Genomic DNA, 26,152 nt, shown 5'->3' with positions numbered 1-26,152 from the left:
CCTCCCCTAACCCGGACGACGCTGGGCCGAACCCTCCCCTAACCCGGACGACGCTGAGCCAAACCCTCCCCTAACCCGGACGACGCTGGACCAAACCCTCCCCTAACCCGGACGACGCTGGGCCAAACCCTCCCCTAACCCGGACGATGCTGGGTCAAACCCTCCCCTAACCCGGACGACGCTGGGCCAAACCCTCCCCTAACCCGGACGACGCTAGGCCAAACCCTCCCCTAACCCGGACGACGCTGGACCAAACCCTCCCCTAACCCGGACAAGGCAGGACCAAACCCTCCCCTAACCCGGACGACGCTGGGCCAAACCCTCCACTAACCCGGATGATGCTGGGCCAAACCCTCCCCTAACCCGGACGACGCTGGGCCAAACCCTCCCCTAACCCGGACGACGCTGGGCCAAACCCTCCCCTAACCCGGACGACGCTGGGCCAAACCCTCCACTAACCCGGACGACGCTGGGCCAAACCCTCCCCTTACCCGGACGACGCTGGGCCAAACCCTCCACTAACCCGGACGACGCTGGGCCAAACCCTCCACTAACCCGGACGACGCTGGGCCAATTGTGCGCCGCCCCATGGAACTCCCAGTCATGGCCGGCTACGACAGAGCCTGGACTAACTTAAACCACTGCACCACTCGGGAGACCTAATCTCATTCACTAACCCGGACGACGCTGGGCCAAACCCTCCACTAACCCGGACGACGCTGGGCCAAACCCTCTCCTAACCCGGACGACGCTGGGCCAAACCCTCCCCTTACCCGGACGACGCTGGGCCAAACCCTCCACTAACCCGGACGACGCTGGGCCAAACCCTCCACTAACCCGGATGATGCTGGGCCAAACCCTCCCCTAACCCGGACGACGCTGGGCCAAACCCTCCCCTAACCCGGACGACGCTGGGCCAAACCCTCCCCTAACCCGGACGACGCTGGGCCAAACCCTCCACTAACCCGGACGACGCTGGGCCAAACCCTCCCCTTACCCGGACGACGCTGGGCCAAACCCTCCACTAACCCGGACGACGCTGGGCCAAACCCTCCACTAACCCGGACGACGCTGGGCCAATTGTGCGCCGCCCCATGGAACTCCCAGTCATGGCCGGCTACGACAGAGCCTGGACTAACTTAAACCACTGCACCACTCGGGAGACCTAATCTCATTCACTAACCCGGACGACGCTGGGCCAAACCCTCCACTAACCCGGACGACGCTGGGCCAAACCCTCTCCTAACCCGGACGACGCTGGGCCAAACCCTCCCCTAACCCGGACGACGCTGGGCCAAACCCTCCACTAACCCGGACGACGCTGGGCCAAACCCTCCCCTAACCCGGACGACGCTGGGCCAAACTCTCCCCTAACCCGGACGACGCTGGGCCAATTGTGCGCCGCCCCATGGAACTCCCAGTCATGGCCGGCTACGACAGAGCCTGGACTACCTTAAACCACTGCACCACTCGGGAGACCTAATCTCATTCTCTTTTACAGAGAAAAACATAATAACAAACTTCTCTCCACTCTGGGCGTGAAATACAGCCTCCCCAAGACAGCAGGGTTAGGGTTAATTATCGAGTTAGTTATCGAGTTAGTTAGTTATCCAACTCCCTCTCCTCTATCTGTCTCCAGAGCGGAGCAGCTGTCCAGCGTGCAGTACAGCCTCCCCAAGACAGCAGGGGGCGACAGGGCAGACTTCTGGAGGTTCAGGGGCCTGAGGAGCTCCAAGAGGAACCTGAGGAAGAGCAGAGAGGACCTGTCGGCCCAGCCCGTCCAGTCCAAGTTCCCTGCATACGAGAGGGTGGTGCTTAGAGAAGGTGAGGATGACTTGCCTTGTTATAACATTATAAATTCTTATCTGTGCTAAAAAACATAAAGCCTCCTCCCTCAGCTCCTCCTCCCTCAGCTCCTCCTCCCTAGCCACTCCTCTCTCTAGCCCCTCCTCTCTAGCCCCTCCTCCATAGCCCCTCCTCCATAACCCCTCCTCCCACAGCCCCTCATCTCTAGCCCCTCCTCCCTCAGCCCTCCTTTCTAGCCCCTCCTCCCTCAGCCCTCCTCTCTAGCTACTCTTGTAAATCTTAACCTGTCTCTAATAGTGGTGAGCTTTCATAACGTAGCGCCAACTATAAATATTGTCTTTCAATTGATAGAGGGGTGAAAAAGACCCCTGGGGTGGGTTGTAAACACTACGGTTTGCTGCTACACAACCCTGACCCAAATATTCTGCTTTTACTAACTTGTTACGCTGTTTTTAAATGCAACAACTGTTATTGCTTTTAGAATGTGTATTTTCTTTAGTTGTGTAGTTTTAGTTATAAATTCGTGTTAAAGTTGTGTGTCCATTAGCGTTCTGTATTTTGACATGTTTCCAACGTTTTGTGTGGAAACCAGGACGAGTATCTGTTGCGTCTTCCACAGCTAACGGAGAGCCCAATAAAAATCACTAATCCTCCCACTCAGTTTAATGTGCTTTTGATGGCCTTCTGTTGGGGGTGTGTTTGTCCAGCTGGTTTCCTGAGGCCTGTGGTGATATTTGGACCCATCGCTGACGTGGCACGAGAGAAGCTCTCCCGAGAGGAGCCCGATCTTTTCGAGCTCGCAAGTGAGTAACAGAAGTGTATTGAAATGACGTGATAATTCCATTTAAAAAACGAGTTCATTATAGAACGATTAAACGCAATGAAACTATTTCTTTCCCCGTGTGTTTCAGAGAGTGAACCTAGAGACGCAGGGAAAGACCAGCGTAGTTCGGGAATCATCCGTCTCCACACCATCAAACAGATCATCGACAGAGTGAGTTTTCCCTCTTCATTAGCACGTACAGTCACTCATTTCAATAGGACTCATTTTGATTTGAGGAATTTCGTTTTGGAATTATTGTGGAATGACATTCTCTTTAGACATGTTTGGTGATGCAGAATTAGCTTTTTCCAAATGTTGTCTTTGTTGTCCATTTTCTATTCCACTCATGATGAAAAGAGAACAGGATTCACTGGAGAATCACTGACTGTGTTGAGGCCCTCTACTCCAGTAGGAGGAATCACTGACTGTGTTGAGGCCCTCTGCCCCAGTAGGAGATACACTGACTGCGTTGAGGCCCTCTGCCCCAGTAGGAGGAATCACTGACTGTGTTGAGGCCCTCTGACCCAGTAGGAGGAATCACTGACTGTGTTAAGGCCCTCTGCCCCAGTAGGAGATACACTGACTGTGTTGAGGCCCTCTGCCCCAGTAAGAGGAATCACTGACTGTGTTGAGGCCCTCTGCCCCAGTAGGAGGAATCACTGACTGTGTTGAGGCCCTCTGCCCCAGTAGGAGGAATCACTGACTGTGTTGAGGCCCTCTGCCCCAGTAGAAGGAATCACTGACTGTGTTGAGGCCCTCTGATCCAGTAGGAGGAATCACTGACTGTGTTGAGGCCCTCTGCCCCAGTAGGAGGAATCACTGACTGTGTTGAGGCCCTCTGCCCCAGTAGAAGGAATCACTGACTGTGTTGAGGCCCTCTGATCCAGTAGGAGGAATCACTGACTGTGTTGAGGCCCTCTGATCCAGTAGGAGGAATCACTGACTGTGTTGAGGCCCTCTGATCCAGTAGGAGGAATCACTGACTGTGTTGAGGCCCTCTGCCCCAGTAGAAGGAATCACTGACTGTGTTGAGGCCCTCTGACCCAGTAGGAGGAATCACTGACTGTGTTGAGGCCCTCTGCCCCAGTAGGAGGAATCACTGACTGTGTTGAGGCCCTCTGACCCAGTAGGAGGAATCACTGACTGTGTTGAGGCCCTCTGCCCCAGTAGAAGGAATCACTGACTGTGTTGAGGCCCTCTGATCCAGTAGGAGGAATCACTGACTGTGTTGAGGCCCTCTGATCCAGTAGGAGGAATCACTGACTGTGTTGAGGCCCTCTGCCCCAGTAGGAGATACACTGACTGTGTTGAGGCCCTCTGCCCCAGTAGGAGATACACTGACTGTGTTGAGGCCCTCTGATCCAGTAGGAGGAATCACTGACTGTGTTGAGGCCCTCTGATCCAGTAGGAGGAATCACTGACTGTGTTGAGGCACTCTGCCCCAGTTGAAGGAATCACTGACTGTGTTGAGGCCGTCTGACCCAGTAGGAGGAATCACTGACTGTGTTGAGGCCCTCTGCCCCAGTAGGAGGAATCACTGACTGTGTTGAGGCCCTCTGCCCCAGTAGGAGGAATCACTGACTGTGTTGAGGCCCTCTGCCCCAGTAGGAGGAATCACTGACTGTGTTGAGGCCCTCTGCCCCAGTAGGAGGAATCACTGACTGTGTTGAGGCCCTCTGACCCAGTAGGAGGAATCACTGACTGTGTTGAGGCCCTCTGACCCAGTAGGAGGAATCACTGACTGTGTTGAGGCCCTCTGACCCAGTAGGAGGAATCACTGACTGTGTTGAGGCCCTCTTCCCCAGTAGGAGGAATCACTGACTGTGTTGAGGCCCTCTTCCCCAGTAGGAGGAATCACTGACTGTGTTGAGGCCCTCTTCCCCAGTAGGAGGAATCACTGACTGTGTTGAGGCCCTCTTCCCCAGTAGAAGGAATCACTGACTGTGTTGAGGCCCTCTTCCCCAGTAGAAGGAATCACTGACTGTGTTGAGGCCCTCTTCCCCAGTAGAAGGAATCACTGACTGTGTTGAGGCCCTCTTCCCCAGTAGAAGGAATCACTGACTGTGTTGAGGCCCTCTTCCCCAGTAGAAGGAATCACTGACTGTGTTGAGGCCCTCTGACCCAGTAGGAGGAATCACTGACTGTGTTGAGGCCCTCTGACCCAGTAGAAGGAATCACTGACTGTGTTGAGGCCCTCTGACCCAGTAGGAGGAATCACTGACTGTGTTGAGGCCCTCTGCCCCAGTAGGAGGAATCACTGACTGTGTTGAGGCCCTCTTCCCCAGTAGAAGGAATCACTGACTGTGTTGAGGCCCTCTGACCCAGTAGGAGGAATCACTGACTGTGTTGAGGCCCTCTGCCCCAGTAGGAGGAATCACTGACTGTGTTGAGGCCCTCTTCCCCAGTAGAAGGAATCACTGACTGTGTTGAGGCCCTCTGACCCAGTAGGAGGAATCACTGACTGTGTTGAGGCCCTCTGCCCCAGTAGAAGGAATCACTGACTGTGTTGAGGCCCTCTGCCCCAGTAGGAGGAATCCCTGACTGTGTTGAGGCCCTCTGACCCAGTAGAAGGAATCACTGACTGTGTTGAGGCCCTCTGACCCAGTAGAAGGAATCACTGACTGTGTTGAGGCCCTCTTCCCCAGTAGAAGGAATCACTGACTGTGTTGAGGCCCTCTGACCCAGTAGGAGGAATCACTGACTGTGTTGAGGCCCTCTGACCCAGTAGAAGGAATCACTGACTGTGTTGAGGCCCTCTGACCCAGTAGAAGGAATCACTGACTGTGTTGAGGCCCTCTGCCCCAGTAGGAGGAATCACTGACTGTGTTGAGGCCCTCTGCCCCAGTAGGAGGAATCACTGACTGTGTTGAGGCCCTCTGCCCCAGTAGGAGGAATCACTGACTGTGTTGAGGCCCTCTGCCCCAGTAGGAGGAATCACTGACTGTGTTGAGGCCCTCTTCCCCAGTAGGAGGAATCACTGACTGTGTTGAGGCCCTCTTCCCCAGTAGAAGGAATCACTGACTGTGTTGAGGCCCTCTGATCCAGTAGGAGGAATCACTGACTGTGTTGAGGCCCTCTTCCCCAGTAGGAGGAATCACTGACTGTGTTGAGGCCCTCTGCCCCAGTAGAAGGAATCACTGACTGTGTTGAGGCCCTCTGATCCAATAGGAGGAATCACTGACTGTGTTGAGGCCCTCTGCCCCAGTAGGAGGAATCACTGACTGTGTTGAGGCCCTCTTCCCCAGTAGGAGGAATCACTGACTGTGTTGAGGCCCTCTGCCCCAGTAGAAGGAATCACTGACTGTGTTGAGGCCCTCTGATCCAATAGGAGGAATCACTGACTGTGTTGAGGCCCTCTGACCCAGTAGGAGGAATCACTGACTGTGTTGAGGCCCTCTGACCCAGTAGAAGGAATCACTGACTGTGTTGAGGCCCTCTGACCCAGTAGGAGGAATCACTGACTGTGTTGAGGCCCTCTGACCCAGTAGGAGGAATCACTGACTGTGTTGAGGCCCTCTGACCCAGTAGAAGGAATCACTGACTGTGTTGAGGCCCTCTGACCCAGTAGGAGGAATCACTGACTGTGTTGAGGCCCTCTGATCCAATAGGAGGAATCACTGACTGTGTTGAGGCCCTCTGATCCAGTAGGAGGAATCACTGACTGTGTTGAGGCCCTCTTCCCCAGTAGAAGGAATCACTGACTGTGTTGAGGCCCTCTGATCCAATAGGAGGAATCACTGACTGTGTTGAGGCCCTCTTCCCCAGTAGGAGGAATCACTGACTGTGTTGAGGCCCTCTTCCCCAGTAGGAGGAATCACTGACTGTGTTGAGGCCCTCTGCCCCAGTAGGAGGAATCACTGACTGTGTTGAGGCCCTCTGATCCAATAGGAGGAATCACTGACTGTGTTGAGGCCCTCTGATCCAATAGGAGGAATCACTGACTGTGTTGAGGCCCTCTTCCCCAGTAGAAGGAATCACTGACTGTGTTGAGGCCCTCTTCCCCAGTAGAAGGAATCACTGACTGTGTTGAGGCCCTCTGATCCAATAGGAGGAATCACTGACTGTGTTGAGGCCCTCTGATCCAATAGGAGGAATCACTGACTGTGTTGAGGCCCTCTGATCCAATAGGAGGAATCACTGACTGTGTTGAGGCCCTCTGATCCAATAGGAGGAATCACTGACTGTGTTGAGGCCCTCTGATCCAATAGGAGGAATCACTGACTGTGTTGAGGCCCTCTGACCCAGTAGGAGGAATCACTGACTGTGTTGAGGCCCTCTGACCCAGTAGGAGGAATCACTGACTGTGTTGAGGCCCTCTGATCCAGTAGGAGGAATCACTGACTGTGTTGAGGCCCTCTGACCCAGTAGGAGGAATCACTGACTGTGTTGAGGCCCTCTGACCCAGTAGGAGGAATCACTGACTGTGTTGAGGCCCTCTGATCCAGTAGGAGGAATCACTGACTGTGTTGAGGCCCTCTGACCCAGTAGGAGGAATAGATTTTGTAAGTTATGTTTTTCTGGTATATAGGACAAACATGCAGTGCTGGACATCACCCCCAACGCAGTAGACCGTCTGAACTACGCCCAGTGGTACCCCATCGTAGTGTTCTTGAACCCAGACAACAAACAGGGGGTCAAGAACATGAGAACCAGGCTATGTTCCGAGTCCAGGAAGTCCGCCCGGAAACTCTACGAGAGGGCCCTGAAATTAAGGAAGAACAACCACCATCTCTTCACCAGTGAGTAGAGAGGGGGAAGATGGAAGAGAGATGGGCAGAGAGGAGGTGGGGGAGAGAGGTTAGGAGGAGAGTAGAGAGAGCCCTGAAATTAAGGAAGAACAACCATCCCCTTTTCACCAGTGAGTAAAGGGAGGGGCATTTGTTATGTCACGTTTCTGACAATATTATGACAGTATTATGAGGTATAGTTCAAAATAAGTGTTTCCAAAACAACACGGGTTCGAGAATGTATCCCTGAGGAACTCCACAAAATATCTTGGCCCTATTAGATACCCGGCTGTTTACATACACAAACTGCTCTCTATCATAAACCTAAGTCTTCAACCATTTGTTTGCTTGGTTTAATTGAAGCATTTGATTTGATTTGATTTGGTTTGATTTGAAGCCGCATGTTAAGAAAAGTGAATTGATATCTTGTAGAGTCCCTCAGGGATCCATTCTTTGACCCTTGAGTTGAATTGTTAACATGCTATTATCATGCTAACTAGTAGCATCATGCTAACTAGTAGCATCATGCTAACTAGTAGCATCATGCTTACTAGTAGCATGTTAAAAGGGATGTTAAAAGGGATAGTGGGATATTTTGGCTGCATTATGGCAACATGCTATTATCATGCTAACTAGTAGCATAATGCTAACTAGTAGCATCATGTTAACTAGTAGCATCATGCTTACTAGTAGCATGTTAAAAGGGATAGTGGGATATTTTGGCTGCATTATGGCAACATGCTATTATCATGCTAACTAGTAGCATCATGCTAACCAGTAGCATCATGCTAACTAGTAGCATCATGCTAACTAGTAGCATCATGCTAGCTGTTCAGGTAGACTTCCAGTCATTGCGCTTACGCTAGTTTGCATTGACTCGCAAAAGTACCTCTTAACTTCTTTTTAGATTGGCCGAAGAGACATAAAAATGTGCTTAATTTGGCTTAATTGCCCAAATCTGGACACTATCCCTTTTAATAAATTAAAACGGTAACCCTTTTGGCCTCCTGTCTTAGCCACCATCAACATGAACAACATGAACGATGGCTGGTACGGAGCTCTGAAGGAGACTATCCAGCAGCAACAGAACCAGTTGGTCTGGGTGTCAGAGGGCAAGGTGAGAGAAACACTCAGATGTCCATTATAGTTTTAAGGTAACATTTTCTAAAAAAAATAATCTATCGTATGAATATGATACTTTGCGAACACAGTGTGCAGGAGCTTTTTTATAACATCAAAACATTTCCGACTCACCTGCTGAAGCAACCCTAAGAAAACTGTATATTTCTTCACATCTACTACTACCATCTCTCCTTCTGCTCCTACTCCTGCTGCCCCTCCTCGTTCTCCTGATCCTCTTCCTCGTCCTGCTCCTCCTCCTGCTCCTCCCCCTCCTGCTCCTCTTCCTCCTCCTGCTCCTCCTCCTGCTCCTTCTCCTGCTCCTCCTCCTCCTCCTGCTCCTCCCCCTGCTCCTCCTCCTTCTCTCCCCAGGCGGACGGCGCGCCGGACGATGACCTGGACATCCATGATGACCGTCTGTCATACCTGTCAGCCCCAGGCAGTGAATACTCCATGTACAGCACGGACAGCCGCCACACCTCTGATTACGAGGACACGGACACAGAGGGCGGGGCCTACACCGACCAGGAATTAGACGAGACTCTCAACGACGAGGTGGGACGGATTCTTCATTATTTTTTTATATTTTTCATACATTTTGCAGAAATTATGCCTTAAGACAATACTTGGAGGGAAAAAAACATAACACCTTATACCTCATACACGTTTTTGAGTCTCAGCATGTAGTAACTCGTTTCTAAATCCCATTAGGTTGGTCTTCCCACGGAGCCAGCTATCACCCGCTCCTCAGAGCCGGTCAGAGAGGACCCGCCCGTCATCCAGGACCCCTCGACTGGCGGTTACCCTGGATACCAGCACGTTGCCGTGACTCCGCCCGACCCGGCCAACCGCATCGACCCGTCCGGGTTCAAAATGGCCGCCGCTCCTCATCAGGTAGGAGAGAGGGTGGGAGGAATTGGAGGGAGAGATGAATGGAGGTTTAGCTGTAGGTGTCTCTCTAGGGGCGAAACGGGCTGAAACCACGTTACTACAACTCACTTCAGAGTGAAACAGGACATGTGTTTGTTCCTTCAGTAAGAGAGACCCTTCACATAGCTTTACAATATACCAATGTATTTGTGTATACTATCTGTTTGTAGTTAACCACACTGTTGCAAATACATTGTAAACGGGGTTTCTGGATGGTGTAAAAATGATTCAAGGAGGAGGAAACATGGAGAGAGAAGGTTACTATGGAGATAGAAACTGCTGTAGTTTGTGGAGTGTTTCTGTGCTCTTCCTCTTGGCGGCCTGTTGCAATAAAAATGTCTCTTAACGATACTTCACAGCAAGACGATGCTGCTCTTCTGGCTATTCCTTCCTCTCTGCTGCCTGCTGCGGTGGCTGTGGCGCCCCCTGTTGTTGAGGCTGAGTCACAGCAACCTGCACTGCAGGTAGAGGGTATGACCTCTGAACCCGAGGAGGAGGCTCCGGCTGCAGACTCACTCCTTAGCAGCCCCGCCCCTACTGAGCTAGCCCCGCCCCCAACACCACCATCACTCGAACCCCAACCCCTGTCTGACACGCAGCTCGGCCCTGGTCCTGAACCCAAGGTATTCACCTACCTACCACCTACCCACCACCCCAGCACCTACCTGCTGTCTCCCTAGAACACCTGGACCGGGCCTGGGCCAGTCAAGCCCTTAACTGCCCCGCCCGGTTCTCTGCCCCGCCCATCTCCCCCCCAGCCTGCTGTCCTGTCTTCTTCACACACGCTTCTTTATCCTCTGACTGGCTCTCTTGTCTGCATGCCCCGCCCACACTGTGACCACAGAATTATATTTTACAGCGTGTTTGAGGGGGGTTGGTGTTTGGAGGAAGACGTTGGCTGCACAGAATCGCTCATCTTCATCACGTTTATGACTAGTTATTATGGGATGTAAAAGCAAGGTGATTTGTGATGTGATTCTGTGCAGTCCGACTGCAACGTACTGTAGTCCGTCTCAAACATGCACCTTGTGTGTGATTGGTCAGTGTGTGGTCAGTACACATGCACCAATCACAGTGGGTCTGCAGTCCACCCGGGGGGAAGGGGGGGGGGTCTATTCTAGTCTGTGGGCACATCTGAAACCCCACCCCATTCCCTATTAAGTATATTTTAATCAGAGCCAGCCAAAGTTGTGCACTGTATAGGGAATAGGGTGCCATTTTGGACCGGTCTGATCGTGTGACCGGGATAAGAAGAACCAGCGCCAACATTAACGGTTACTGTCGTCTCCTCCTCTTCCTCTGCATGGCCTCTAATGGTTCCTTTCAGCTTCTTAACTTCTCTGACTGACTCTAGTTGAAGTCTAGTCCAATGTTCTTGCAGTGGCAAATGTCGTTGGTATATGTACCGTATGCTGTAGTGCTATTATATAGTAGAATGTAGTTGGTAGCTGTTGTAGTAGATTGTAGTTGCACAAGATGCTCAACTGAATGTAATGTTGCATGACAAACTATGCTAACCTGCAGACAGTTTTCTTGGTATTTAATAGTCTCTGTCAAAGCGGTTGATTCGCTCTATGGGGGGGGGGGCATTACATAACTATATCTTCCGTTGTAGCGTTGACTCACGTAAAGAAGTTTATGTTACAAGCTTCTACCATAGGAAGTGACTGACTGTCTGTCGTTTACTCGAGGTGCTGTCTACAGGCTACACATCAACCCGTTTTTGAAATGAAGCCTTTCAGAAAATGTACACAAAAAAAACCCACAAAAAAAACATTATTTTTGACACCATCAAAAAAAACATTATTTTTGACACCCCTACCCCCAAAAAAAACCTGACTACGTCAACTGATTGGTGATGACGTCATGAGAATACGGAACTTTTCAGGAGTGACTGAAAGACTTCTAGTCAAATATGCATTCAGAACGGATTAGGAATAATTGCTTGTGCACTTTGACCTTTGACCTTTGTTCAATGTATTGATATATTTTGGAGTTACTAAATTAATTAATATTTAAATTGTATGAATGATGATGTGTTGTTTCTTAATCTCTCAGAAACCTCCCCTTTAATTGATCTGTGTTCAGTCCTTGAAGATTTGACCTGAACCTCTCAGAAACCTCCCCTTGAATTGATTCATTCTCTGATTTTTGGGGGATTTTCTGTCGTTTCTGTCATTTTGTTAATTTAAATTGTTTTAAAAACATAGTTTTCCAAATGAGATTTACAAGTTTTCAACTTAATTTGCCATGTGATTGATACATTGGAAATCTTATTCACCCGAGCTCTGACCAAATACCTGTAACTAGCTAGTTCCTACTAGTATTAACGTCTCTATATTCCATCCGACTCCCCTGCAGATGTACAAGAAGGATCTGTACAGTCTGGAGGAACCAGTGAGAGTGAACCACGGCGGCATGAAGTCGTCTCTGAGCTACACCCACCAGCCCTACCAGGACCAACAGCCACACCGCCAGTACGACCACCCGCCTTACGGCTACTGTAGCGACGGGGGGGGCTACGCCGAACCAAAGCAGCCTCCCCAGGGGAACTTTGACCCTCACACTTCTCACCTGCACTACAACAACCGTGTGCCTCAACACTTTGCCGACGGCCAGTGGCCCCCCTACGACCAGCAGACCTCTTCCCCCCAGCCCCCGGCGTACCAGCCTGGCCCAGGCCACCAGCAGGGCTACACTCCCAGGGGGACCACCCCCTACGAGGACGGCCCAGTCAGGGACTACAGCCCCCCCCAGCCCTGCTACGATGAGGCACCGGCGGGGATGCAGGGCTACGACGGCAGGCCTCGTCATGGTAAAACTCCGGGGCCTATGCGGTACGATGAACCGCCTCCCCCGCCCTCGGCTGGCCCTTACGACGCTCGCTCCCCTTACGAGTCCGAGTCCCCTCACTGCTACCCCGTAAGCTCGCCCCGCTCCCCAGACCCCCCCAAGCAGTATTTCGGGGACTCTGCTCCTGGCCTGAGACCCTCCTATAACCCAGGACCTCCCAGCCGGGGCGGTGGCTACAACCGTGAACCTCTAATGACCTCTGACCCGCCCTTGCCCCCTCCCAAACCTGAACCCCTGGCCTCCCCAGGAGAGATGGGAGTAAACGCGGGGTCCAAGCCCCCGGGGGAGGAGGAAAGGGACGACCCGGCCATGAAGCCCCAATCGGTGCTCAACAGGGTCAAGATGTTTGAGAATAAAAGGTCGTTGTCTGTTGACCGAGCCAAGGAGGCTGACGACTCTACCATGACGAGGGTAGGTGTACGACACAGCCAAACACCTAGACAGCATGCTTATAATGTATGTCTGGGATAAGGCTGTTACAATAACCTTATTACCACCACACCAGTGGTCACTAGTCATGATGGTAGTCAAATTCCATATGACCGTTTAGTCACGGTAATTAGGCTTCTCCGAGCTCTGATGCTGTTGATGGTCATTAGTAGCCTGCTAAACTTGCTAACTGCCTGGTACTCAGCACTCTATTGTCCCTCTAAACACTCTGATATCAATGTGAATGGGAAATCTAATAAAACACTTCATGAGAGCCCATGAGCTCATGTTGCGCAACATTTCTATAGGCTATGCAATTGCTTGAGAAAACCGAGTGATGGCCTCTACTAAAAAGAGGAGGATCCCATCAGCTTTCTATAGGCTAGGCTTACTATATTTTTTTCTCAACTTTCCTAATATTAAACACGTTGCTTATCTTTACAACAGGATTATAGCCTACCTGGCTGGCAAGAAAACGGAAAAGCGCGTCCTCATATTTGATTTTAAAGTGCATATAGATTTAAGTGCATTTCTCCGCTGTCCCTGTTTCGGGATAAAGGTCCATTCTAACTCCAAACAAATTTCACACATATTATTTAGTAAATGTAAAGATTAAATCAAGAATAGTCTGATGGGTGACAATATTAGCCTATCACTTGTGAATAATGCCCAGCCTGTTGTTTTCTTGCAGCAAGGCAAGAAACTCATGTCTTTTGTTAGCGAATTTTTCAAATCATAGTCGCATACCTTATGTAGTCTATATTGGGCTTTATTAGACTTTTTAAAAATGTAGGACGTTCCAAAGGTCTGCATCAGTGGCTTGTAGTCTGTGTGTGGAAACCAGGAGATGCTAAATGGGTTTACGTTAATTAGCGATCAATTACTGTGAGACTAGCAGTTATTTGCTTGACAATCACCGGCTGATGAAATGTCATGACGACCACAGCCCTAGTCTGGGGTTCTCCACCTTGGGTACTAGGACACTTAGCCTATCTACAGGGGCTACTTGGAAAGAACATACACTATACCTAATAATCAGTGGCATATAGGGGATTCAAATCAAATCAAATCTATTTATAAAGCTCTTCGTACATCAGCTGATATCTCAAAGTGCTGTACAGAAACCCAGCCTAAAACCCCCAAACAGCAAGCAATGCAGGTGTAGAAGCACAGATTATTCTGGCAGAGCAACATGTGGTTGGGGTAATGAACCACTGATGAATGTGATTGGATACCAGGATAACATGTGATTGGGGTAATGAACCACTGATGAATGTCATTGGATACCAGGATAACATGTGATTGGGGTAATGAACCACTGATGAATGTCATTGGATACCAGGATAACATGTGATTGGGGTAATGAACCACTGATGAATGTCATTGGATACCAGGATAACATGTGATTGGGGTAATGAACCACTGATGAATGTCATTGGATACCAGGATAACATGTGAGGTAGTGTAGTTGATTCCCACTATATATTCAAGCTGCAAAGTCAAAATGGGCTATATTGTAAAAATGTATTAAAAACATTTAATTTGCATAATGTTAGCAGAGTGGTTAAGGTCAAGGTTTGGTTTCAAATCATATTTTAAGAAGAGAAATTGTAAAATTTCGGTGCTTCTCACTTTGCAACTTGGCCAGATAGTGGCAACCTATAGTCAGGTTTAACCTCTGGTCTGTCTGGTGTTCCAGCCTGCTGACCTGCCCAGACCTGTGACTGCACCTGGGCCTGTCCCCAAAGCCAACTCCCTCAGCAACCTGGAGCAGGGGAAGGCTACTTACAGGTACACACACCACACACACACCGTAGACACACCACACACACACTGTAGACACACCACACACACACACACCGTAGACACACCACACACACACACACACACCTGTTGACACACCACACACACAAATCACAGCACTCTACCCTGGTGCTACTAACGCCAAGGTCATGGGTTCAACTCCTGAAAGGACCACATACTGTACTAGAAATGTTACATTGGATGTACAAAACATTAAGAACACCTTCCTTATATTGAGTTGCGCTCCCTTTTGCCCTCAATTCATCACGGCATGGACTCTACAAGGTGTCGAAAGTTTTCTACAGGGATGCTGGCCCATGTTGACTCCAATGCTTCCCACAGTTGTGTCAAGTTGGCTGGATGTCCTTTGGCTGGTGGACCAGTCTTGATACACACGCGAAACTGATGAACGTGAAAAACCCAGCAGTTATTGACACTGGTGCACCTGGCATCTACTACTCATTCAAAGGCACTTAAATATATATATTTTTAAATCCCTTAACCCGTCTCCTCCCCTTCATCTCCACTGATTTTGAAGTGGATTTAACAAGTGACATCAATAAGGGATCATAGCTTTCACCTGGACAGGCAGGTGATCATAATGTTGTGTCCACTCAGCGTGTGCCCTCACTGTCACGCCGGATCAAATCAATGTCATTTCCAGAAGGGTCTGAAATTATTAACACAATCATGACTGTATAAAATAAATCATTAATACAATTGCTCAGCGAAAGATATTTTAACAAGTTTATAATAAGAAAATAATAATTTGACGAGTGAAAAGTTACAGGGTCAAAGAGCATAACACCAAGACATACCAACCTCTCCTGTTGTTGTTTATGGTGAGAGGTTAGCATGTACTGTGGGTATAATCATCACATTCTCATTCAGGATGATCCGTAAAATGGTAGCATCCACATTAACATATTATTTTCTTATTTACAATAAAAGTGACGCCAAATTGATACATTTATTCACCATTTCATTTCTATTGGGCACAAGATAATCTGAAACACAACCAAAACTAACTGTATAGTCAGTCGTAAGCTTGATGTAATCACTGTGTGCTAAGAATACGGGACCAAATACTAAACTTTCAACTACTTTATTACGAAGAATCTTTAGGGATTTCAATCATTTTGACCCTTACCTTTTTGAGAGAAAATATATATAACTAGTTATACTAAATGTATTGGTATAAAATAGATATAAATGTATAAATGTATTGGTATAAAATAGATATAAATGTATTGGTATAAAATAGATATAAATGTATTGGTATAAAATAGATATAAATGTATAAATGTATTGGTATAAAATAGCATAAAAACAAAAAAATAGCATACTTTATACAGTCATTACTGCTCATCTTTATCAAGGTCGTCAATTTTGGACCCCTGTGTGTGTGTGTGTGTGTGTGATATTTATATAAATAAATAAAAAGATGTGGGTAAAGGATGATGCTGAGATTTGTCCTTTCCGAGAGGAAGGAAATCTACCTGGTTAATTTATCAGAGTCGACCCCAGAGCTCCACCTAGTGGACATGTTACACAGTGCAACGACCAGTATGTGAAACACAGATTCAACCCACTGAACACAGTGATGTAATGTGAACACTATCTAGTGTCTCTCAATTTCAATTCAAGGGGCTTTATTGGCATGGGAAACATATGTTTACATTGCCAAAGTAAGTGAAATAGATAATAAACAAAAGTGAAAAACAAAAAATAAACAGTAAATATCACTCACAGAAGTTCCAAAAGAATAAAGACATTTCAATTGTCATTATGTCTATATAGAGTGTTGTAACGATGTGCAAGTAGGAAGTACAAAAGGGAAAATAAATAAGCATAAATATGGGTTGTATTTACAATGGTGTTTGTTCTTCACTGGGTCCCCTTTTCTCGTGGCAACAGGTCACACATCTTGCTGCTGTGATGTCACACTGTGGTATTTCACCCAGTAGATATGGGAGTTTATCAACATTGGATTTGTTTTTGAATTCTTTGTGGATCTGTGTAATCTGAGGGAAATATGTCTCTCTAATATGGTCATACATTTGGCAGGAGGTTAGGAAGTGCAGCTCAGTTTCCACCTCATTTTGTGGGCAGTGAGCACATAGCCTGTCTTCTCTTGAGAGCCATGTCTGCCTACGGCGGCCTTTCTCAATAGCAAGGCTATGCTCACTGAATAGTCAAAAGCTTTCCTTAAGTTTGGGTCAGTCACAGTGGTCAGGTATTCTGCCACTGTGTACTCTCTGTTTAGGGCCAAATAGCATTCTAGTTTGCTCTGTTTTTTGTCAATTCTTTCTAATTAGTCAAGTAATTATCTTTTTGTTTTCTCATGATTTGGTTGGGTCTAATTGTGCTGTTGTCCTGGGGCTCTGTGGGGTGTGGGGTGTGTTTGTGTTTGTGAACAGAGCCCCAGGACCAGCTTGCTTAGGGGACTCTTCTCCAGGTTCATCTCTCTGTAGGTGATGGCTTTAGGGAAGGTTTGGGAATCGCTTCCTTTTAGGTGTTTGTAGAATTTAACGTCTCTTTTCTGGATTTTGATTATTAGCGGGTATCGACCTAATTCTGCTCTGCATGCATTATTTGGTGTTTTACGTTGTACACAGAGGATTTTTTTTTGAGATTTCTGCATGCAGAGTTTAAATTTGGTGTTTGTCCCATTTTGTGAGTTCTTGGTTGGTAAGCGGACCCCAGACCCCCCTCTCTCTCTCTCTCTCTCTTTCTCTCTCTCTCGCTCTCTCTCCTTCTCTCTCTCTCTCTCTCTCCTTCTCTCTCTCTCCCCCTCCCTCTGGTCGGTGTTACTAGTTCTGAATGTCTGACCGTCTGTCCCTCTGTTACTCTGTTACTTTCTCCTGTGTGGCTCTCTAACTGCCCGTTCCGTCTCTCACTCTACTTTCTCCTGTGTGGCTCTCTAACTGCCCGTTCCGTCTCTCACTCTACTTTCTCCTGTGTGGCTCTCTAACTGCCCGTTCTGTCTCTCACTCTACTTTCTCCTGTGTGGCTCTCTAACTGCCCGTTCGTTCCGTCTCTCACTCTACTTTCTCATGTGTGGCTCTCTAACTGCCCGTTCCGTCTCTCACTCTACTTTCTTCTGTGTGGCTCTCTAACTGCCCGTTCGTTCCGTCTCTCACTCTACTTTCTCCTGTGTGGCTCTCTAACTGCCCGTTCCGTCTCTCACTCTACTTTCTCCTGTGTGGCTCTCTAACTGCCCGTTCGTTCCGTCTCTCACTCTACTTTCTCCTGTGTGGCTCTCTAACTGCCCGTTCTGTCTCTCACTCTACTTTCTCCTGTGTGGCTCTCTAACTGCCCGTTCTGTCTCTCACTCTACTTTCTCCTGTGTGGCTCTCTAACTGCCCGTTCTGTCTCTCACTCTACTTTCTCCTGTGTGGCTCTCTAACTGCCTGTTCCGTCTCTCACTCTACTTTCTCCTGTGTGGCTCTCTAACTGCCCGTTCTGTCTCTCACTCTACTTTCTCCTGTGTGGCTCTCTAACTGCCTGTTCCGTCTCTCACTCTACTTTGTGGAATGGAATCATAAGTGTATAAAGGTTTTGGGGTCAATTCCATTTCAATTCCAGTGAAATCAGGAAGTACACTGACGTTCTAATTACAATTCTCTTCCATTTGGAACATTTTGGAATGTTTGTTTTATTTTCTGAATTGAAATGGAATTGAGCCCAACCCTGATGTGTCTCATCTCCCCCTCAGAGCCCCCGAGTCCCAGAATCCCCCTGGGGCTAAACCCCTGGACCACTGCGATGCTGACGAGGATGAGGAGTACTACAGGAAACAGCTGTCCTACTTTGACCGACGCAGCTTCGACAGCAAGGCCATGAACCCCAGCCCTGGCGTCAACCGCTTCCCACCACAGACCCAGCTGGCTTACCCTTACAACAGGTATACTATATTACCCATCACCAACTACAAACAGGTAAACTACACTACCCAGAACTCCTAGAACCATTTCCTTTACAGCAGACCCAGCTGGCTTACCCTTACAACAGGTATACTATATTACCCATAACCAACTACAAACAGGTAAACTACACTACCCAGAACTCCTAGAACCATTTCCTTTACAGCAGACCCAGCTGGCTTACCCTTACAACAGGTATACTATATTACCCATCACCAACTACAAACAGGTAAACTACACTACCCAGAACTCCTAGAACCATTTCCTTTACAGCAGACCCAGCTGGCTTACCCTTACAACAGGTATACTATATTACCCATAACCAACTACAAACAGGTAAACTACACTACCCAGAACTCCTAGAACCATTTCCTTTACAGCAGACCCAGCTGGCTTACCCTTACAACAGGTATACTATATTACCCATCACCAACTACAAACAGGTAAACTACACTACCCAGAACTCCTAGAACCATTTCCTTTACAGCAGACCCAGCTGGCTTACCCTTACAACAGGTATACTATATTACCCATAACCAACTACAAACAGGTAAACTACACTACCCAGAACTCCTAGAACCATTTCCTTTACAGCAGACCCAGCTGGCTTACCCTTACAACAGGTATACTATATTACCCATCACCAACTACAAACAGGTAAACTACACTACCCAGAACTCCTAGAACCATTTCCTTTACAGCAGACCCAGCTGGCTTACCCTTACAACAGGTATACTATATTACCCATAACCAACTACAAACAGGTAAACTACACTACCCAGAACTCCTAGAACCATTTCCTTTACAGCAGACCCAGCTGGCTTACCCTTACAACAGGTATACTATATTACCCATCACCAACTACAAACAGGTAAACTACACTACCCAGAACTCCTAGAACCATTTCCTTTACAGCAGACCCAGCTGGCTTACCCTTACAACAGGTATACTATATTACCCATAACCAACTACAAACAGGTAAACTACACTACCCAGAACTCCTAGAACCATTTCCTTTACAGCAGACCCAGCTGGCTTACCCTTACAACAGGTATACTATATTACCCATCACCAACTACAAACAGGTAAACTACACTACCCAGAACTCCTAGAACCATTTCCTTTACAGCAGACCCAGCTGGCTTACCCTTACAACAGGTATACTATATTACCCATAACCAACTACAAACAGGTAAACTACACTACCCAGAACTCCTAGAACCATTTCCTTTACAGCAGACCCAGCTGGCTTACCCTTACAACAGGTATACTATATTACCCATCACCAACTACAAACAGGTAAACTACACTACCCAGAACTCCTAGAACCATTTCCTTTACAGCAGACCCAGCTGGCTTACCCTTACAACAGGTATACTATATTACCCATAACCAACTACAAACAGGTAAACTACACTACCCAGAACTCCTAGAACCATTTCCTTTACAGCAGACCCAGCTGGCTTACCCTTACAACAGGTATACTATATTACCCATAACCAACTACAAACAGGTAAACTACACTACCCAGAACTCCTAGAACCATTTCCTTTACAGCAGACCCAGCTGGCTTACCCTTACAACAGGTATACTATATTACCCATCACCAACTACAAACAGGTAAACTACACTACCCAGAACTCCTAGAACCATTTCCTTTACAGCAGACCCAGCTGGCTTACCCTTACAACAGGTATACTATATTACCCATCACCAACTACAAACAGGTAAACTACACTACCCAGAACTCCTAGAACCATTTCCTTTACAGCAGACCCAGCTGGCTTACCCTTACAACAGGTATACTATATTACCCATCACCAACTACAAACAGGTAAACTACACTACCCAGAACTCCTAGAACCATTTCCTTTACATCAGACCCAGCTGGCTTACCCTTACAACAGGTATACTATATTACCCATCACCAACTACAAACAGGTAAACTACACTACCCAGAACTCCTAGAACCATTTCCTTTACAGCAGACCCAGCTGGCTTGCCCCCACAACCCTACCCAAATCAACAGCTAGCCCCAAGGCACGTGTACTATAGTTCTGAGAGGATAAGTACAATCACTATGGTCACTGCCCGGAGGTCAGGCTGACTGCACGGAGGTCAGGCTGACTGCACGGAGGTCAGGCTGACTGCCCAGAGGTCAGGCTGACTGCCAGGAGGTCAGGCTGACTGCACGGAGGTCAGGCTGGATGCACGGAGGTCAGGCTGACTGCACGGAGGTCAGGCTGACTGCACGGAGGTCAGGCTGACTGCACGGAGGTCAGGCTGACTGCACGGAGGTCAGGCTGACTGCACGGAGGTCAGGCTGACTGCACGGAGGTCAGGCTGACTGCACGGAGGTCAGGCTGACTGCACGGAGGTCAGGCTGACTGCACGGAGGTCAGGCTGACTGCCCGGAGGTCAGGCTGACTGCACGGAGGTCAGGCTGGATGCACGGAGGTCAGGCTGACTGCACGGAGGTCAGGCTGACTGCACGGAGGTCAGGCTGACTGCACGGAGGTCAGGCTGACTGCACGGAGGTCAGGCTGACTGCACGGAGGTCAGGCTGACTGCACGGAGGTCAGGCTGACTGCACGGAGGTCAGGCTGACTGCACGGAGGTCAGGCTGACTGCACGGAGGTCAGGCTGACTGCCCGGAGGTCAGGCTGACTGCCCGGAGGTCAGGCTGACTGCCCGGAGGTCAGGCTGACTGCCAGGAGGTCAGGCTGACTGCCCGGAGGTCAGGCTGACTTCCCGGAGTTCAGGCTGACTGCCCGGAGTTCAGGCTGACTGCCCGGAGGTCAGGCTGACTGCCCGGAGGTCAGGCTGACTGCCCGGAGGTCAGGCTGACTGCCCGGAGGTCAGGCTGAGGCTTCAAAGTGATGAAATGATTCTGCCCAATTCGACTGTGATGTTGTTGATCTTTAAACACACCCTCTGTTTGTGTCTGTGCTTTAGGGCCGAGTCTGTGGAGAAGGTGAGTCCGGTAGAGAAGAGGTACGAGCCCCTCCCCCAGATCAGCCCTGTGTCTCAGTACGGACCACCCAGCCCTGCTGTTCCACCCAACAGCCTGCCCAAACTCATCCCCAACGACGGTAAGAATAGATGTCTCAGGGGATCTCTACCTTTAACGGAACACTAAGTGTTATCTAATATTAGTGGAGCCACCTCCATCAAAGACATGGATATGTTTGTTAAAGAGCACTGTGGTAGCTAAAAGTACTTAGAATTAAATTGGCATCTTTAAGGGTAATAGTTTAGTTGACCTCTGGCTGTATGTAGCTACTCACATCCCTAGTTGACCTCTGGCTTTATGTAGGTACTCACATCCCTAGTTGACCACTGGCTGGCTATATGTAGGTACTCACATCCCTAGTTGACCTCTGGCTGTATGTAGGTACTCACATCCCTAGTTGACCTCTGGCTGGCTTTATGTAGGTACTCACATCCCTAGTTGACCTCTGGCTTAATGTAGGTACTCACATCCCTAGTTGACCTCTGGCTGGCTATATGTAGCTACTCACATCCCTAGTTGACCTCTGGCTTTATGTAGGTACTCACATCCCTAGTTGACCTCTGGCTGGCTGTATGTAGGTACTCACATCCCTAGTTGACCTCTGGCTGGCTGTATGTAGGTACTCACATCCCTAGTTGACCTCTGGCTGTATGTAGGTACTCACATCCCTTGTTGACCTCTGGCTGGCTGTATGTAGGTACTCACATCCCTAGTTGACCTTTGGCTTAATGTAGGTACTCACATCCCTAGTTGACCTCTGGCTTAATGTAGGTACTCACATCCCTAGTTGACCTCTGGCTTAATGTAGGTACTCACATCCCTAGTTGACCTCTGGCTTAATGTAGGTACTCACATCCCTAGTTGACCTCTGGCTGGCTGTATGTAGGTACTCACATCCCTAGTTGACCTTTGGCTTAATGTAGGTACTCACATCCCTAGTTGACCTCTGGCTGGCTGTATGTAGGTACTCACATCCCTAGTTGACCTTTGGCTTAATGTAGGTACTCACATCCCTAGTTGACCTCTGGCTTAATGTAGGTATTCACATCCCTAGTTGACCTCTGGCTGGCTGTATGTAAGTACTCACATCCCTAGTTGACCTCTGGCTTTATGTAGGTACTCACATCCCTAGTTGACCTCTGGCTGGCTGTATCTAGGTACTCACATCTCTAGTAGACCTCTGGCTGGCTGTATGTAGGTACTCACATCCCTAGTTGACCTCTGGCTGGTTGTAGGTACTCACATCCCTAGTTGACCTCTGGCTGGTTGTAGGTACTCACATCCCTAGTTGACCTCTGGCTTTATGTAGGTATTCACATCCCTAGTTGACCTCTGGCTGGCTGTATGTAGGTACTCACATCCCTAGTTGACTTCTGGATTTATGTAGGTACTCACATCCCTAGTTGACCTCTGGCTTAATGTATGTAGGTACTCACATCCCTAGTAGACCTCTGGCTGGCTATATGTAGGTACTCACATCCCTAGTTGACCTCTGGCTGTATGTAGGTACTCACATCCCTAGTAGACTTCTGGCTGGCTGTATGGAGGTACTCACGTCTCTTTCCCTCTCTCTCCAGTGAACTCTCACCCCGACCAGCTCCTCAGCTCCTCTCCAAAACTTGACCTCTCTGGTCTCCGCCCCCCTGTCCTCCAGGACCCCCCTTCCCAGCCCTACCTGGCCCAGAGGTCCCCAGTGGGGGTCAACGGCACTGACGCACCCCCCAAAACCCCTGGAACCACTCCCACCCCACAAAGCTACAACCGATACGTCCCTAAGCCGTACACCTCCTCAGCCCGGCCCTTCGAGAGGAAGTTTGAAAGCCCCAAGTTCAACCACAACCTCCTCCCCAACGACAGTGGGAAGACAGACCTCCTGATCAGTAGCAGCAACCCTAAACCCAGCGTGGTCAACAACAACAGCAGGACCAAGCCTCCACTGTCTCCTCAGGCCCTGGACCACGACAGTGGACTGGACACGTTCACACGCACCATGGACAACAGGGGGCCCAAGTACCAGCAGCACAACAACTTAGTCAACAATGCTGTGTCCAAGGCCATACCTGTCAGGTAAGGAAGGATATACCGTTGAAGTGAATTCAAGGGGTTGTGTAACATTGAACAGGACTCGAACTCTGGTCCGGCAGCCGTTAAAGCCAAAAAGATCCGAACATCTTGACGAAATGGCTAGATGTTTGTTTGGCAGGTTGTTTCAGTATGGTAATTTATCTGATACTTCTATCCAGACTTTACTATACACCTTGCACTGTAGTCTGTCTTGTTCTGCCTCTAGCCCCGCCCCCCCTACACCCACAAACGGTATATACAGTTCACGTACTTAATTAATACATCACTTGGCCATACACAGCATTATACAGACAACACTGTGCCCAATGACATACCTGTTAGGTAAAGGGGATGAGGTAATAATCTGGTCAGGTAGTAGACCATCTGGTAGTAGTAGACCCTGTTAGATAAAGGGATGAGGTAATAATCTGGTCGGGTAGACCCTGTTAGGTAAGGGGGATGAGGTAATAATCTGGTAGTAATAGACCCTGTTAGATAAGGGGATGAGGTAATAATCTGGTAGTAGTAGAGCCTGTTAGATAAGGGGATGAGGTAATAATCTGGTCAAGTAGTAGTAGTGGTTAGCGGCAGGGTAGCGTGACTACGTTGGTAGAGCGTGACTACGTTGGTAGAGCGTGACTACGTTGGTAGAGCGTGGCTACGTTGGTAGAGCATGGCTACGTTGGTAGAGCATGGCTACGTTGGTAGAGCATGGCTACGTTGGTAGAGCGTGGCTACGTTGGTAGAGCATGACTACGTCTTGACAGGATGGTCTACTAACTCTCCTTCCTCTCTAGCCCCAGTGGTCTTGACAGGATGGTCTACTAACTCTCCTTCCTCTCTAGCCCCAGTGGTCTTGACAGGATGGTCTACTAACTCTCCTTCCTCTCTAGCCCCAGTGGTCTTGACAGGATGGTCTACTAACTCTCCTTCCTCTCTAGCCCCAGTGGTCTTGACAGGATGGTCTACTAACTCTCCTTCCTCTCTAGCCCCAGTGGTCTTGACAGGATGGTCTACTAACTCTCCTTCCTCTCTAGCCCCAGTGGTCTTGACAGGATGGTCTACTAACTCTCCTTCCTCTCTAGCCCCAGTGGTCTTGACAGGATGGTCTACTAACTCTCCTTCCTCTCTAGCCCCAGTGGTCTTGACAGGATGGTCTACTAACTCTCCTTCCTCTCTAGCCCCAGTGGTCTTGACAGGATGGTCTACTAACTCTCCTTCCTCTCTAGCCCCAGTGGTCTTGACAGGATGGTCTAGTAACTAACAGTCACTAACTCTCCCTCCTCTCTAACCCCAGTGGTCTTGACAGGATGGTCTACTAACTCTCCTTCCTCTCTAACCCCAGTGGTCTTGACAGGATGGTCTACTAACTCTCCTTCCTCTCTAGCCCCAGTGGTCTTGACAGGATGGTCTACTAACTCTCCTTCCTCTCTAGCCCCAGTGGTCTTGACAGGATGGTCTAGTAACTAACAGTCACTAACTCTCCCTCCTCTCTAGCCCCAGTGGTCTTGACAGGATGGTCTACTAACTCTCCTTCCTCTCTAGCCCCAGTGGTCTTGACAGGATGGTCTAGTAACTAACAGTCACTAACTCTCCCTCCTCTCTAGCCCCAGTGGTCTTGACAGGATGGTCTACTAACTCTCCCTCCTCTCTAGCCCCAGTGCTCTGGAGGATGACGAGGAGGACGAAGGTCACACAGTGGTGGCCACGGCCCGTGGGATCTTCAACTGTAACGGCGGGGTGCTGAGCTCCATCGAGACGGGAGTCAGCATCATCATCCCCCAGGGAGCCATCCCCGACAGCATAGAACAGGAGATCTATTTCAAGGTTTGCCGGGACAACAGCATCCTGCCCCCGCTGGACAAGGAGAAAGGTATTTCTAATGCTTACATGTTTTCTTAGTCATTGTGCCCAGTGGATAGTATATCTCACTTGTGTTTCATCTAGTTGTAGTGCTGCCAACTGAGAACCCTGGGAAAAAAAGAAGAGTTTTGATCTCCTGGTTCTCCTCTAACTTCCATCCCTTTCAACTGTTTCCGCCCCGTTTGTCAACATCTTAAAATATTCAGAGCAGAATATAAATACGTCAGTCTTGTCTCTGTCTATTCCATCCAGGAGAGACCCTGCTCAGCCCTCTGGTGATGTGTGGGCCTCACGGTCTTAAGTTCCTGAAGCCGGTGGAGCTGCGTCTACCTCACTGTGCGTCTATGACCCCAGATGGTTGGTCTTTTGCTCTAAAATCCTCCGACTCCTCGTCGGGTACGCTGTCCTCTATCTCTGTCCTTTTTGGGGGGGTTGGGTCAGGGCTTCAGGTGGCTTGTGTGATTGGTTGGGTCAGGGCTTCAGGTGGCTTGTGTGATTGGTTGGGTCAGGGCTTCAGGTGGCTTGTGTGATTGGTTGGGGGATGGGTCGGAGCCTTGTGTGATTGAGGAGGGGTCACCATAGAGTTGGATAGAGGGTACACTTGATAGGGTGTCACTAAGGAGCAGGGTTGGGGTCAGTTCCAGTCAAGTAAATGGAAATTCCAAGTCAATAATATATATATATATATATATTTTTTTTAATTAATTGATTTCTCAATACACAAAATTCAAAAAATGTTTCCATCTTCTTTTTTCTTTTTTTAAATGTATAAAATCACTTCCTGTCTTGTATAAAT

General features: G+C 48.9%; 1 protein-coding gene across 8 annotated transcripts in view; it reads left to right on the top strand.

Moving 5' to 3' along the window:
- The window catches only part of tjp1b (tight junction protein 1b), a 281,606-nt gene that overhangs the window by 253,421 nt on the left and 2,033 nt on the right, over positions 1-26,152 (top strand). For 5 of the 8 annotated variants that reach the window (XM_036960733.1, XM_036960722.1, XM_036960717.1 and 2 more), the window contains 15 exons: positions 1,640-1,824; positions 2,514-2,609; positions 2,718-2,800; positions 7,158-7,368; positions 8,373-8,473; positions 8,848-9,030; positions 9,187-9,369; positions 9,765-10,028; positions 11,767-12,669; positions 14,387-14,478; positions 18,209-18,397; positions 21,372-21,508; positions 23,007-23,496; positions 25,149-25,366; positions 25,609-25,752. In XM_036960733.1, coding sequence (XP_036816628.1) covers positions 1,640-1,824; positions 2,514-2,609; positions 2,718-2,800; positions 7,158-7,368; positions 8,373-8,473; positions 8,848-9,030; positions 9,187-9,369; positions 9,765-10,028; positions 11,767-12,669; positions 14,387-14,478; positions 18,209-18,397; positions 21,372-21,508; positions 23,007-23,496; positions 25,149-25,366; positions 25,609-25,752 — 3,479 coding nt within the window. The remainder of the gene's footprint in view (positions 1-1,639; positions 1,825-2,513; positions 2,610-2,717; positions 2,801-7,157; positions 7,369-8,372; positions 8,474-8,847; positions 9,031-9,186; positions 9,370-9,764; positions 10,029-11,766; positions 12,670-14,386; positions 14,479-18,208; positions 18,398-21,371; positions 21,509-23,006; positions 23,497-25,148; positions 25,367-25,608; positions 25,753-26,152) is intronic. The other 3 variants (XM_036960745.1, XM_036960738.1, XM_036960752.1) reach the window with 3 other exon arrangements.

This window comes from Oncorhynchus mykiss, chromosome 2, assembly GCF_013265735.2.
Source record: "Oncorhynchus mykiss isolate Arlee chromosome 2, USDA_OmykA_1.1, whole genome shotgun sequence".
Classification (NCBI taxonomy): Eukaryota; Metazoa; Chordata; class Actinopteri; order Salmoniformes; family Salmonidae; genus Oncorhynchus; species Oncorhynchus mykiss.
This window is presented reverse-complemented; position numbering and strand designations above follow the sequence as displayed.